This window comes from Electrophorus electricus, chromosome 6 (genome assembly GCF_041902795.1).
Source record: "Electrophorus electricus isolate QZ-2024a chromosome 6, ASM4190279v1, whole genome shotgun sequence".
Classification (NCBI taxonomy): domain Eukaryota; kingdom Metazoa; phylum Chordata; class Actinopteri; order Gymnotiformes; family Gymnotidae; genus Electrophorus; species Electrophorus electricus.
In genome coordinates this window covers 14,433,983-14,448,619 of record NC_137502.1, presented here as the reverse complement: position 1 = coordinate 14,448,619, position 14,637 = coordinate 14,433,983, and the positions used below count along the sequence as shown (strand labels likewise).

The following is a 14,637-nucleotide window of genomic DNA, read 5'->3' as shown; positions in this document are numbered from 1 at the left end:
GCCTGTTTGTGCTTTAAAACATCATGAGATGAACTGTTTATAGTGCACATTTTATGTCGGCTAAACGTTTAATATCTCGAAGACTTAAAGATGCATTTTGCACTCTAGAAAACAATAGCTTGTGGAGTTAATATTTTATAGTCTAGGGAATTGGATCTCAATGACCTGTTTCGTGTCATATGAACATTACGATAATAAATATTCCAGGATGTCATGAATATGAAGTAAGCCTTAGAGCAGGAACTATTCTGAGGACATGCATGCAAAATTTTCCGGGAAAGATTATTTAATTGGAATCTTTTTGACAGTTGATTTGCATAAGTATTACATGACCTTAGATATTGCGTTTAAATACCTGTTTGTTTACGTTTATGCTCAGCGCACATTTTTAAGGAATAATGTCACGAATAATTAGAATTTCCCAAATTTTGTGCAGATCATTACTGGATCAGCGCACATTTTTAAGGAATAATGTCACGAATAATTAGAATTTCCCAAATTTTGTGCAGATCATTACTGGATCAGTTGCTCAAATTGTTCACACCAATCCTGCGCTTTGCAAACGCAGAGCACATGTACTTAGACGCATGTAATTTGACCTCATTTTGTCCAACCCCCTTCACTGAGGCGCTTCCGTCAAGATGGTTGTAGGTGCTTTTCCCATTGCAAAGCTGCTCTATTTGGGCGTTCGTCAATTAAGCAAACCAATAGCTAACAGAATGAAAGCAGGAGCACGGAGAAGCGAATTCTTCAAAAATTACATATGCCTTCCCCCGGCACAAGGTAAGTTGTATTTGCTACAGTATAAAATGTGTATGCCAAGGACTGCCAATAGGCGGAAGTAGCACTTGATGGAAGTACAAGGTTTAGCATGTGTTTTACACATAGCATTGTTTAACCAATCGTGAACATGGGTTGAGTGGCAAGCCATTACTGTTGAACGTTTCTAATGATAGATTTACCAGTAGACCAATAGATGTGCCCTTTAAGTTCAAAACAGACCAATACGAGTTTTCATTTGGAGGGGGCGGTAGCACGCTGTCATTGAGCGTGCAGTAAGCATTTGAAAGTGCCTTCTACCAAATACTGACATCGCTCAGTTTTCCATTTAAAAAAAAATTAGTCGTTCATGTCGGTTTAACAACCACCGTGCAATTTTCTGATCGTTATAATATTGTGTTAAGTGACGCGTTATCAAATTGTGGAATTATTGTTTTATTCACGCAACAATTGGAAGGCTATGGACAATCTATGCTGAATAGTAAATCCCTGAATAGTAAAATAATTTAAAAATAAGTAGTCTATTCAACCCAACATGCTTGAAGATTTTAGTAGACCTTGTAACTTTGTTGTATATTACTTGAGATATTAAGTTATACTCACTTCATACCAGGGTACAACAGTTGATTCTTGCAGTACTAAGACGAGATTAGTTACTTATTGTAAGAGCAAGACACCTGTGATGTTTTCTTTCCCCATTCAAAGTGTACCACTGGGTTGAAATGCGAGCGAAGATGAGGATCATGGGATTTCGCGGTTCTACCATCAAGCCACTTAACGAGGAGGCAGCTGCGGAACTTGGGGCAGAGCTGCTAGGAGAGGCCATCATCTTCCTGGTTGGCGGGGGCTGCATGGTTCTTGAGTACAGTCGGCAGTCTGCAAATGCCAGGCGTAAGGAAGAGGAGCTAACAGAGACCATCAGCAGTCTTCAGACACAACTCGGGGAGCTCACTCTGGCCACAGAGACTCTAGATGCTCAGATCCGAGAGATAAATAGATTGCTACTGTCTTTTCCATCTGCCCCATCAACAAATAACACTAAATATTGATGTGTGGCTCTGAATGGGACTGAGGGACTAAGTCTGTAAATGTACCACAATACAGACTAGCAGTGCCATGCAAATATGAACACACAAGCTAGTGGAACTTCAACCACACACACACACACACACGCACTGTGTTTTGGTCCTATTTAAGAATACAATAGTATTTGTGTTTCACACTGTGAGTGGTACATGCCAAAAACCCTCGTGTGAGTGTATATGTGAAGAGCAAGCCGTGTCTCTTGGTCATGCTGGACATCAGAACCCTGTCTAAATAGGTTTCTCCATATTACTTCAGTTTGCAGTTGACATGGAAATGTTTCAGATTGAAAACAAGATGTTTAATTCAAAGCTTTGACATTTTAATAGGGAGAAGCCTTATATAAAGCTTTCATAGATTTCTGAACTAACTGGTTTAACCAAAGGTACTTGAGATTCATCTTAAGACTACATTTAATGGAACAAATTAGCTTTCCAGCCTGTGCCTGGAGTTTCTTTCTGAAGGAATGTTAGCTTTTTGAACAAGAACAAAAATAAGTTCCCTTAAACTTCCAACTTCCAAAACAAATAAGTTCCCAAAACCTCCAGATGCTGTTTTAGATCCATGGTGATGTTTTGCATTGTGAATGTAAAAAATAGGTCTCTGCATGGTGAGGAGTGTGACTAGATGTACAGCAGTTCTGTAGATATGTTAATAAGGTTATGCTTGATCAAACCTGTTTCAGGTTACAAAGAGCTTGATAATTAGCTAACAACTCAGATTTGTTAGAGCAGTGGGACCTTAGGACAAGAGCTGGCTCCATTGATCATAATGATGGTAAATTACATAAAATAAACAGCTCGATATTACATAAATAAAAAGATTTTAAACACTTCCAGGATGTCCTGTGCATAGTGATGTATATTATTATTGTAAAATAAAATATTCTACATAAAGGTGTTTTGTATTTTAATTGCGTTTGTGTATGAATAATTTTGTGGTTCTAGATTAATGTAACGTGGTTCTATAACTGGTATAATCAATTTCTCGGTCGTTAGAATTGATAAAACATACCTGTGGAATTATGGGATTACTGCAATTGACAAAGGAACACAGCAGAGGAGCAGCGTTAAGTAGTCACACATTTAAATAGTAGTATCTTACCGTCCAGTAGGTGGCAGTACAGAATTATCGAGGGTATTGCGAGGCTTGTTGACATTACTATATTAGCTAGCTGGTTAGCTAGTTGTTGTCAGGCGGTGGCTGCACTCTAGTGCGATTTTTCACCTGTTTTGGAGGACAAAGTCTTTAATTTGAAGGAGGTCTGCAAAGGTATGTGCTGTTAATGCAGTTTTGTTTGTAGTCGGTATACCAGTGACTCAGCATGCGCAGAATATATTGACTCATAACAGCTATTAGCTAGTTGTTAGCTATGTATCGGTAAATAGCCGAGCTACGGGCTACTCGCTATCTACCGCTATCTATCCGCTAGGGTGGTTCACACTGGCTGTCTCATTTATTATCATTATCATTATCATTATTTGAGTAATGTATAGCTTAGCATGTTTTTCCCGCGGTTTATGTCGTATTTTATGTATTGGAGTAGATGAGTAACATTAGTTTGTGGACAGCTGCCTAACAAGTAGAGCCAAGCTGGATGCTAGCTAGCTAACCTTAGCTGGCGAGCTAAACGCTTGACAGCAACAGGCTTGCTTGTTGGTGCTCGAGTCCTTTTGGCGCCGTGTTTGGCTTACACGTATGCTTTCACAGATTTGGAAGACTAGCGGAGCACATACTTTTACCCACAATGGATATTGACGTAAAGAAACTGAAAGTCAACGAGTTGAAAGAGGAATTGCAAAAGAGAGGGTTGGACACCCGTGGGCTCAAGGCGGATCTGGTTGATAGGCTGAGAGCTGCACTGGAAACCGAGGCTCCAGAAGCGAGAGCTAGTCTACCTGAAAGCGCTGGTGAGGAGTTTACATCTGATGACTTACAGCAGGCTGAAGCGGGTAAGTTAATGAACCATTCAATTTTCGACATGGGTTTCCTATTACTTTGAGCTAAATGACACTTGTTTTGTGTGTCCTTGTGAGGACAATTGCTTGATGGACCCTAACACATCATTATACGGTACAATGACAGGTGCTGAAGAGGCGGCTCAACATGGACAGCAGGAAGATGAGAACCCTCAGACTGAGGAATATAAGGCAGAATCCACCCCTGATGTGGATCACAGTATTGCTGACTGCTCTGCAGAGGTTAACATGACCAAAATGGCAGAAGAACATGAAGTCAAACCTGAAGTTGAGAGACAGCCTCTTTACAAAGAAGGTCAGGTTGCATTGAGTACAATGACGCATGTGAAATATAGATTTAACTATCATTGTGACGTTGTTATAAATGCTTAGCATATATACTAAAACACAACACATTTCTTCACACAACTTTTCCTTGGCAAGAATAATAAAAATGTGCACTGGGTGATGAAACGAGATAAAATGCAGTGCTTCCACAGAGCAAGATGTACAAGGAGAAGTGGAGGTGAAGAAGGAGGCTGTCGTAAAGTCAGAGCAGGAAGAGACGGAATCAATTAGTGAGTGGGAGGAGATGGAGGCTCAGCAGACTGTATACTACAAGTACCAGCAGGACAGCCACACAACCTATGGCCGCAAGAGACACTACGACGAGGGACACAGCTATGGCTATTATGAGCATCGAGAGGACAAGAGGTAATGGCACAGTGGAGCTGAGCAGTCCCGTAATACGGCTGTCAGCTTGTGCACACCTAATTCTGTCTGAAAGCTAATCAGCAAGGGCTTTTGGTATTTTGCAGTTGTAGAGCAGGGAAGACTGTAAAATGGGCAATGTTTTTGGAAAACCTGTTTTACAGAAACATGAGGATTGTGGTTGTTGTTCAGTTTAGTTAATATGAGCGTATGATGTGCTGTGTTTGGGTATTGTTTGTCATTTTTGTTAGTTATGACGTTGTTTGTGTTGTAGGTCTCGCTCACCTCAGCCCCCAGCTGAGGAAGAAGAGGAGGACTTTGATGACAGGCTGGTAGCCATCGATACTTGTCAGTGCAGTTCTCTCTTTCTTAATTAGAAGGCAATCAGATGAATTATCACATGTCTGATTATGATACTATTTATCCATCACGGGCATAGCTATATGTGTCTATAATAAAAAATAAAATATATAAGGCTCTGTGTACTCACACTTTTATAGATAATTGTGACCTGCACTTCAAAGTCTCTCGTGACCGGTACAGTGGCTACCCTCTCACCATTGAAGGTTTTGCTTACTTGTGGTCTGGAGCACGTGCCACTTATGGTGTAAGCAAGGGCCGAGTCTGTTATGAGATGAAGGTAATAATTTATGACTAATTAAGATTAAGACAATACAGCTGGAGCTTTTGCTGAAATTGGACTACATCAGGTTTGGGTTGGGACCAAAAAACCTCAACAATGAAATGTTTTGTATGTGAACTTTGTGGCAGATAACTGAAGAGATCTCAGTTAAGCATCTTCCCAGCAGTGAACCTGACCCTCATGTGGTAAGAGTGGGCTGGTCTCTGGATTCCTGCAGTACACAGCTAGGTAAAATAAACGCACACCCATGCATGCACTTCTATATCTTAATAGTGTAAAATGGGGGGAAGATGTGTGGATTCAGTTTTTGTCAATGTGTAAAGAATTAGTGTAAAGTAGTGTAAAGAATTTCTTACTCCAGCAAGACTGCAGTTTTTCACCACCAGGAGTATGTAAGAATGTTGTATGTAAATGAAATGTTTTTTCGCACAGCTGTACATTGCACTGAAAGGTTCTGAACTTTTGACACAGACGAAACAGCTTTGATCAGCATGACAGCTATCTTACAAAGATGGAACTGTATCACTTTTACCCACTGCCTTCGTTACATGATGTGTTTTTTTTTGTGCTATAGGAGAAGAGCCTTTCTCCTATGGATATGGTGGAACTGGCAAAAAATCTTCCAGCTGCAAATTTGAAGACTATGGAGAGAAGTTTGGTGAAAATGATGTCATTGGATGCTACGTTGTGAGTAGCACTGGCACTAAAGTCAATTCGTGATTTGCAGTCCAAGATATCATTCAGTAACTGCAGCTAAAAAGTTTTTCTTTTAGGATTTTGACAGCAATGAGGCTGTAGAAATTGCATTCTCCAAGAATGGGAAGTGGCTTGGCGTGGCGTTCCAAGCCTCTAAAGAGGAGCTGGCAGGTGGAACGCTTTTTCCTCATGTCCTGGTCAAGAATTGTGCTGTGGAATTTAACTTTGGCCAGAAGGGGGAGTCCTACTTCCCTTCACCAGAGGAATACACATTCATCCAGGCTGTGGGAATTGAGGACAGGACCAGAGGCACCATAGGCCCAGCTAACAAGGCTGATTGTGAGGTCAGTATTACTACAAAATCCCTCTTTGTATGAATTTGCCTACTTGGTAAACTGTTTTAGGTTGATGTAATTGCAAATAAGTAGCACACATCTTTCCAGAGAAGCAGGATGTTTCAGACAGAAATCATTTATAGGTTGTGCAAGGTTTCACTGGTTGAACCCGTTTTACCTTTTGGATTCAGCAAAATTTTGCTGGCACAGCTGATGAAGGACTTCTGCCTAATACTGCCTATTTCTCTGGAAACCTTCTGTACTACACACATTTTTACTGCCTCTACACATTTGCAACCTGTGTGAGCACACATACATAAATGCATACATTTGCTCATACATTAATTAATTAATCCCAGATGAAACTGCAGGGTTGCAGTAGCGGACTTGCATATATATTTTTTTAAAGAAGTGTTAAATAAAGGTGCAAAAAGCTGAATTTGTTTTAGATGCCATGTATTCACTTGCAAAACACAACCATTAAATACAAAAAGTGCCATGAGTGCGTTTTTAAAGTCACTGTGCCTTTGTCTCAGATCTTGATGATGGTTGGTCTGCCTGCATGTGGAAAAACCACATGGGCCACCAAGCATGCAGAGATGAACCCTGAGAAGAAATACAACATCCTTGGTACCAATGCCATCATGGAGAAGATGAAGGTAAGCATCACACCAATATAGTGGTTGAGCAGCTTTATGTTTATAAGTAAAAATCCCTTAATAATCATGCCATACAAATGGGCTCATTTAACACTAGAAAAATTGCCATATCGATTGCGTCCTGATTATGGGAAATTAATAACTTCTTACTGAATAAGGTTTGCAAAGTAAAAAGATGTACAAAGGTCAACATGTTCGTGCTACATCAACATAACTGGTGATTTTTATGTTTTTCCCCATATCTACTGGTTTCTATTCTACTGTTTACTTTTACCTGTTTGATACTTTTGGGATGGAAATGTATGTAAATAAATTAACAAACAACCCTGGAAATGTTGTACTTGTTCTTCCTGTAATGAGACACTGCAGCTCAAACTAAATTTGCATGGAGGGTGAAGAGGACCTTACAAATTTTAGCTTAAGGAATTTTGGACCTTACCTCATGGATCTTGCAGCTCACATTCTGCTTGCAGGATTAATACATGAAGAGCAGAATAATTCCTAATGTTTTTTGGCTTTTGTAAGGCATTTGTGGACCTAGAACATTGGTATTAAATGATTCATGTAACTGGTTGACCACTTTGTCATCACACCTGACTCTTAAATAAGGGAGGGTAGAAAATCTGTAGGACTTGGACCCTGATGACTGTGATTTGAATACCTCTGATATAGCAGGATGGCTGGTAGGTGTGATTCCAGCAGTGTTTTAACCTCGGACCTCATGATGAGAGGTTAGGTGTGGTTGGTATCCTGGAAGATGGAGATTTGTGACGGGCTTCACCATGTCCAAAAGTGGATCCCAGTCTCAGTTTGTTCAGTAAATCTTTTAACTTAAGAACTGTCTGGCTGCGATTACATGATGTTGCATTCTTTTTAAATAGAGCCTTTTAGCTAAACGAGACTCCTCATTCCACTGAAACAGCGATTGACACACAGCAGTATTTTTAGACTGTGCTTCCAGATCCTTGTTCTGCCATCAAAGAGGACTGTTAGTAGGTGTTTATGAATTTCTTTCCTTTTTACATTTAATTTTTTAATAAAATAAAGTAAAATAAAAAAGAAATAAATTAATATGTATAAAATTTAATTTTCAGTGTTTGCAACAACCAGTTGTGGGACCAAAACCTATCACTGTGATAAAAGAAGAGGTAAACACCTGCAGAATTTAAAAGAAGCAGACTGCATGCTTTACAAATCAGCATTTAACATAAAAGCATCACCGCTCCGTCCACAATTGTAGTTATGCATGTTCTTTACATTTCAGCCACCTGATATGTCTGAAAATTACCCTCCACAATGAGATGTGGAAAAGCCAGTGATGAAATATCAGGTGAAGGAGCAAGAGACTCAAATAGAGGCGCTTAAGGCCCAGCTGGAAGAAAAGGAGGCGGCGTGTCAGTGGATGAGGGAGGAGCTTAAATGGCAGTGGGAAACTACAGTCAGGGTGCTGCACAACAGCTTCCTTAACCACTCCTAATGACCCTGTCACAGTTTTCACGAGTAACAAGCCGACCCTGTCCACTTCAGAATGGAGCAAAGACGGCCGACTTCTCTGCCTTGCTTGAAATGGGGTGATGCTGGATTAGAGAGGTTTCTATTCTTCCTGATGTAACTTTACAGCAAATCACTTCCATCAACGATAAAATCCTAATGTGGATGAGCAAGAACAGGCCAGACTGCTATGGGGCCCTGCTTTTCAGAAATATTACTTCTCTGGAACTCTGAGGAGTAGATGATGCATACCAACTAGGATGGCTCATGGGGCAAATGGGGAGTGCCCTGCAATGTGCAAGACTTTGTGAAAAAGATCATAAAGGACGGATTTCCTAATGTCTCACGCAGATAAAGAGCATGTTAATGAGTGCTTAAGGGCACACCAGAAGTCAGTTGTTCCAATTCCATATCTGAGTAAACGATACATTTATGTATGGGTCTTTTTTGGTTTGTTTGTTTTTGTTTTTAAATATAATTTGTAATGTGTGACATGAGTGCATTTGAGTTATAGAGCACATCTGACATTCAGAAATGGTGAAATGGTCTTGCCATGTTGCGTAAAAGCTCTAAATATGGCTGTAATTAAAACAAAACAAACAAAAAAAAACATTAAATGAGTCCATCTGTTTGCATGTAGAGGAACTTTTAAAGGTTTACTGCACTTTTAAAAATTTTACCTAGTTGGTCAGTACCACAGCAGCAGCTCTATAATTATTCCAAGACATTAATTCAATATTTCATGGCAAAATGGTTTTTTTAATACTGTGCATGACTCTTGATCCACTTTCTCGTTTGAAAGTTGTGCATTGGTACCTGCATTTCTCAGCAAAACTGAAACCAGGAAAGCAAAACCTGATCATTATTGATTTAACATTCAGAAATAAGTTTAAAGATGTAGCTGATTTTGGATTTGTGCTACAGTCGGGTTAGAATGTGTGCATAAATAAAGTTAAGCAGGATTTCTTTAAGGAATGAAAGATTAACACTAGTGTAATATTTTAAAGTATTGCACAAATGTTATCTGAGGTTTTTAACATGGTGTTAACAGCTATATGAGGTAAAAATTGAATTCTTTTTTATGTTTCTTTCTACATATAGAGTTATACAATGTATAAACCTCTTAAAACTGAAAGAAATTGAAGATCCAAGCCAGCTACTAAATAAATAATATGGCCAAGAACCAGCACAATAATCTGAGGATCCTTTTGACCCTTCTGAGAATGCTTGTCATTTTAACTGGGCATTATAGGCATTATTCTGTTTTAAAGTGTGGACATATGGAAGATTTCCTATGTTGGCCATAGGTGATGGGACTGCGTCGTCAGAGGAACTATGCAGGTCGCTGGGACATACTGATTCAGCAGGCGACACAGTGTCTGAACAGGCTGATCCAGATTGCCGCGCGCAAGAAACGCAACTACATTCTTGACCAGGTGAAGCCTACAACTCACATAATTCTCTACAAGAACAAATCTGCAGATGCCCTCTTGTGCTCTTTCGCTAATGAATTATTTATTTATCTTTCAGGAAACCAAAATATAATAGAGTAGAAGAAGCATCAGCCTCTCTCTTGAGCTTTGTTGTCATGTATTCTAAAGAAATGTTGTATTTTTTTTAATTTTGTAAAATGAGAGGAAAGTGCTTATCACTGCTGTTCTCGTCAGTATCTTGAGCGTCCCATTATTTCTCATATATTGTATATTGTCTTCTGAACCTCTCCAATATTGTACACATAGTCCGTTACAGTGTTAAGATGTTGAGAGACAAGTAATCTCTACTTGGTGAGTAAGAAAAACAACTTTTGTTGCTATGGTAGTTATAACAGAAGTAACCTTGATAGTATCTTTTAAAGAGACCTTAGTATTATGTACAGAGGTGGAAATGTTGAGTGTTAATGTAATAAAACATCAAGGTAAGTGAGAACTAATGTTTTTAGTTTTGTAGGGCCTTCTCATCTGGTTTGCAAGGTAAGTAAGGTCAGATGGACACAATGTAACCTTGGAAACTGTGAGTACTCTCAGGTAAGTAATGTGTGTGTGTGTGTGTGTGTGTGTGTGTGTGTGTGTGTGTGTGTGTGTTCGTCCACGTCTATGGAATTGAAGCTCCAATACTAAACAGGTCATTAAAGGTAAGTTATGGGACCCTTTCAGGATATTGGTCAGATTTTGATTTGCTAACGTTTTTGGTGACTTTATTTAACACAAATAAGTGCAGTTTCTGATCCTAGAGTCTGATGCTGATGTTTGGTAACGCAAAAGACAGATTAAGACTTTTAAAGAGCTTGTGTAAATGATGGCTGTTCAATGTGTTTAAAAGTTTTATGAGGATAATGAACACCACATATAAATAAAATTTGAATAATTTTACCATTTAACTTCTATAAGAAAGTATGTCATATTTAATGGAAGTACTTACATTTTTCATTTTAAGATGATTAAAAGCATATACAAATCCCATCCTGAGGTCATGGTTACAATTTCATAATTGATCCTAGCAGTAGCCGGCTGCTAGTGTGAAAGGGTCCCCATTAACCCCTTTGTTGTAGGTGAGGTCGGGCAGGTGCTGAAGGTAAGTGTGGTTGAGAGGCTGTCCGTAGGTCTGGAGGGGAGAACCTCTCTTGCTTCATCATTGCAGGCTTCGAGTCGGCCAAGCCAAAACACAAAGTAACAATAACAAACAGCTTCTACTTCTTTCTTGTCACCATTGCTAGACAAATGTATATGGATCAGCCCAGAGACGAAAAATGCGTCCTTTTGAAGGGTTTCAACGCAAGGCTATTGTAATTTGTCCCACGGACGAGGATTTAAAAGATCGAACGTTAAAGCAAACTGATGAGGAAGGGAAGGATGTGCCCGATCATGCAGTGTTAGAAATGAAAGGTAGGAATGCTGTGGATAAAAGCAAACCACTTTAAAACAGATTCAAGATCTCTGCTCAACTAGTTATATGATTCTATTATTTCTCACATATATATATATATAAAATTTGTATTCAAACTCGGACGATGTCCCCCCCCCCCCCGTCAATCCACCCCCCATTGTTGAGTACCTGAAATAGGAGTTCTGTCTGTTCGGCCCTTGGACCGAGTTTGTTTGGGTTTTTGATTAATTTTTTCTTTCCACCTCCCCATCTCCCCCATTCTACCCAAGCACTGCAAACTGAGCAGTATAAACATGGGAAAAAAAACTTAATGCAGCCTAGTCAGCCCTGTTCATTGGCCTGGGACATTTACTGAAATTGCAAGTAAAAGCTTAAGCAGATTTGAATGTGGTCTAATTCAGTATATTTGGAGGTGGTTTGCGACATCGGGGCAGCACTTGGTTTGCAGCGGCAATGTTCGTTTCCCTTACCCCTTAAAAGCTAAAACAGTTGCCTGTCTGGATCATTCAAATGTTTCCACTTTTTCTTGGCAGAATGAACTAGAGCAAATATCGAATCCCTGTCATCTGGGAGGCCATGTTTGCTCCAGGCATTATTGTTTTTGACTCATCTACTCAACATGGTTCTATGTCATCTTTTTTTTTTTTTTTTTTGCTTGGGGTTTCTTGTGGTTTTTAGTGGTGTGAAATGTCTCGTATATGTCATTAATTAAGCTTCTTCATTTGTCTTCTGTTGGTGTGACTACCTGTCCCACCACATTCCCTCCCCTCTCTTCTACTCTTCTTTTTTTTCTCCCTCTTTGTCTCTGTCTTCTTCTGCATCTTTTGTTCTTGAAGCTAACTTTGTGCTGCCCGAGCCTGGAGACTTCCTGGATGAGGTGATCTTCGTGGAGCTGCAGCATGACGAAGCAGACAGATTGGTGAAACAGTACAACGAGGAGGGCCGCAGGGCGGGGCCAGTGTCTGAAAAGCGCTTCGACAACCGTCAGTCGGGCTACCGTGGGCACAGTGGCAGCAGCAGCGGTGGTGGCTACCAGCGCTATGACAACCGTGGAGGCGCACGTGGAGGCTATCAGAACCGCAGTGGCTCAGGAGGAGGATACAGAGGTCCTTAGACACTATAGTGTGCTTGATGATGGATACTCTGTGCTGTGCATAGCACTGTGTAGCAAATGGCCTTAGTTTAAATCTAGTGGTTAACATGGATACAAAGGAACCTGGATAATTCTTATTAAAATGGCCATGTCCACGGTTTGTAAAAAACTTGTAACTAATCACTCTTTTTATGTTTTAAGAAGTTGAGTAATGATAATCACATACACATGGATCAGTAATTCCAACACCAAGTAAGATATTTCACCTGGTGTAAGTTGTCCATGGGATAATGTGCCCATGAGTTTTTAAAATGTGCCATTAGTGAAGAGATTCTTAACAAAGAAGGCATTACAGGCTAAATATATGGAATTGTATGTCAGTATTTATTGGAGCTGGGGACTCCTGCGTCTCTTGGCTAGGTTACAACCGTGGTGGCTACAATCAGAATCGTTGGGGTGGAAATTACAGAGACAACAGTTCAAGGGGTGGATACAACCGTAACCAGCATTACGGAGGGGGCTACAATGGTAACCACCAAGGTTCCTACAACAAGGATGGATACAGCCAGGCAAGTATTATATCTGTCAGTGGTTATAAATGATGTGCTTGTATGATGATGATGATGATGATGATGATGATTATTACAACAATAATGATATTGGTAATAATAATAATAATAATAATAATATTAATAATAATTTATGTAGCACCTTTCACAAAAACTCAAGGTGGCTTTACAAACATGGTGAATGGAAATACTGAGAAAAGAGGTTTGAGCTGAGTTTTAAAGTTAGAGAGAGAGGAACAGGGATGAATAGGTGTAGGAAAGGAGTTTCAGAGGGAAGGTGCTGCAGCACAAAACAACCGGCCATCCATCGTGAATAGCCCAAACCTGTGAGGAGACGTGAATCAGAGGACCTTATTGAGCGGGATGGAATGTACGGGTGGATCGAGTTAGCAATATAAGAGGGTGCAAGGCCATGGAGTGCTTTGAAGGTTAGCAGAAGAATTTAGTAATTTTATTTATCTATTGGTAACCAGTTTAACTGTTGGAAGGATGGGGGTGATATGTGCTTAGCTCTTTGTGGGGAACAAGACTCTAGCTTCTGCATTTTGTATAGGCTGAAGGGGAGTGGAGAGATTTAGAAGGTAAACCATAGAGAAATGAATTGCAATAACCTAATCTAGAGGCAATGAACATGTGAACCAGGATTTCGGAGTCTGATGTATGGTATCTCGTAAATCTCTTTTATATGTTTTATATGTTTATGTTTATCTAGGGATACAACCAGGGATATAACCAAGGCTACAGCCAGGGCAACTATAACCAAGGTAGTTATAACCAAGGCTACAACTACGGCAACTACAGCCAATATCCAGGATATGGACAAGGATACAGTGATACCCAGGCTTCTGGGCAGTCATACAACCAGCAACAGAGCTACAATCAGCAGTACCAGCAGGTAACCCCCAAAAACGTTATTTATTTTTAAAAATGTTTGTCAGTGCCACCGTTGACGAGCTGTCTCTCTTTCTCTCTCCCTCTCACCAGTATGCCCAGCAGTGGCAGCAATACTATCAAAACCAGAGTCAGTGGAGCCAGTATTACAGCCAGTATGGTAACTACTCTGGCCAACAGGGCAATAGCCAGGGCTCCCAGGGCTCCCAGTGAAGACACAGGTGTCGCCCCATCACAGTCGTCTCTAGTCGCACACCCACACAACTATGCGCTTTATTGCACACCTCATTCTCCGTCACGTCTCCCCTTTATATCAGGTCCTCTTATGTAGTCATGCTTGCCTGCCAAGCTGTCCTCACACTGCCATTGAAATTCTTTTGTAGTCGGATCGAGTGCTCCATTTCTGAAATTAATTTCCAGTCAGAAGATCAGAGAAGCTTCCTGTTGTATTTTATTTTGAATCGGGCTTTAAGAATGTGAAAAGTAACAGCAGTGGCATATGCCACTCTGGTACTGTTGGTGTAGGCCTTGCCTGTTTCAGTGAATGCACTGCAGAATGCTGCAGAAAATGGATATTTTAATTTTACAGGATAAAATGTTGATTTAGCAAGACAATAATTGTGACTGCTCTGACAGGGTCCTGCCTTCCTTCACAAAGGACATAGCCAAAAGTATGTTTTTACTCCCACCTTAACATGTGTTCTCAGTTTGTTACTACCTATCACATACTACTAGAGATGTTCTATAACTGCAGTCAAAATGACATCTATTTTTGAGTAGATTTCACAGGTTTTAATTGTGCTCCTTGTTGATCAGTAATAGAATGTAATGGAACAGATTTTAAG

General features: G+C 40.1%; 2 protein-coding genes across 2 annotated transcripts; both read left to right on the top strand.

The window, feature by feature from the left end:
• The first annotated feature begins 134 nt into the window (after positions 1 to 134).
• opa3 (outer mitochondrial membrane lipid metabolism regulator OPA3) lies at positions 135 to 2,759 on the top strand. Its single transcript, XM_027029310.3, has 2 exons — positions 135 to 783; positions 1,486 to 2,759. Exons 1-2 carry the CDS (start codon positions 642 to 644, stop codon positions 1,827 to 1,829), a joined length of 486 nt encoding a protein of 161 aa, XP_026885111.1. The 5' UTR covers positions 135 to 641; the 3' UTR covers positions 1,830 to 2,759.
• A 264-nt stretch (positions 2,760 to 3,023) lies between these two features.
• hnrnpul1 (heterogeneous nuclear ribonucleoprotein U-like 1) lies at positions 3,024 to 14,463 on the top strand. Its single transcript, XM_035524939.2, has 16 exons — positions 3,024 to 3,135; positions 3,574 to 3,815; positions 3,949 to 4,137; positions 4,322 to 4,535; positions 4,807 to 4,880; positions 5,033 to 5,172; positions 5,304 to 5,403; positions 5,750 to 5,862; positions 5,949 to 6,215; positions 6,743 to 6,865; positions 9,664 to 9,792; positions 11,070 to 11,238; positions 12,076 to 12,345; positions 12,753 to 12,901; positions 13,614 to 13,796; positions 13,886 to 14,463. Exons 2-16 carry the CDS (start codon positions 3,611 to 3,613, stop codon positions 14,003 to 14,005), a joined length of 2,445 nt encoding a protein of 814 aa, XP_035380832.1. The 5' UTR covers positions 3,024 to 3,135; positions 3,574 to 3,610; the 3' UTR covers positions 14,006 to 14,463.
• Positions 14,464 to 14,637: the final 174 nt, after the last annotated feature.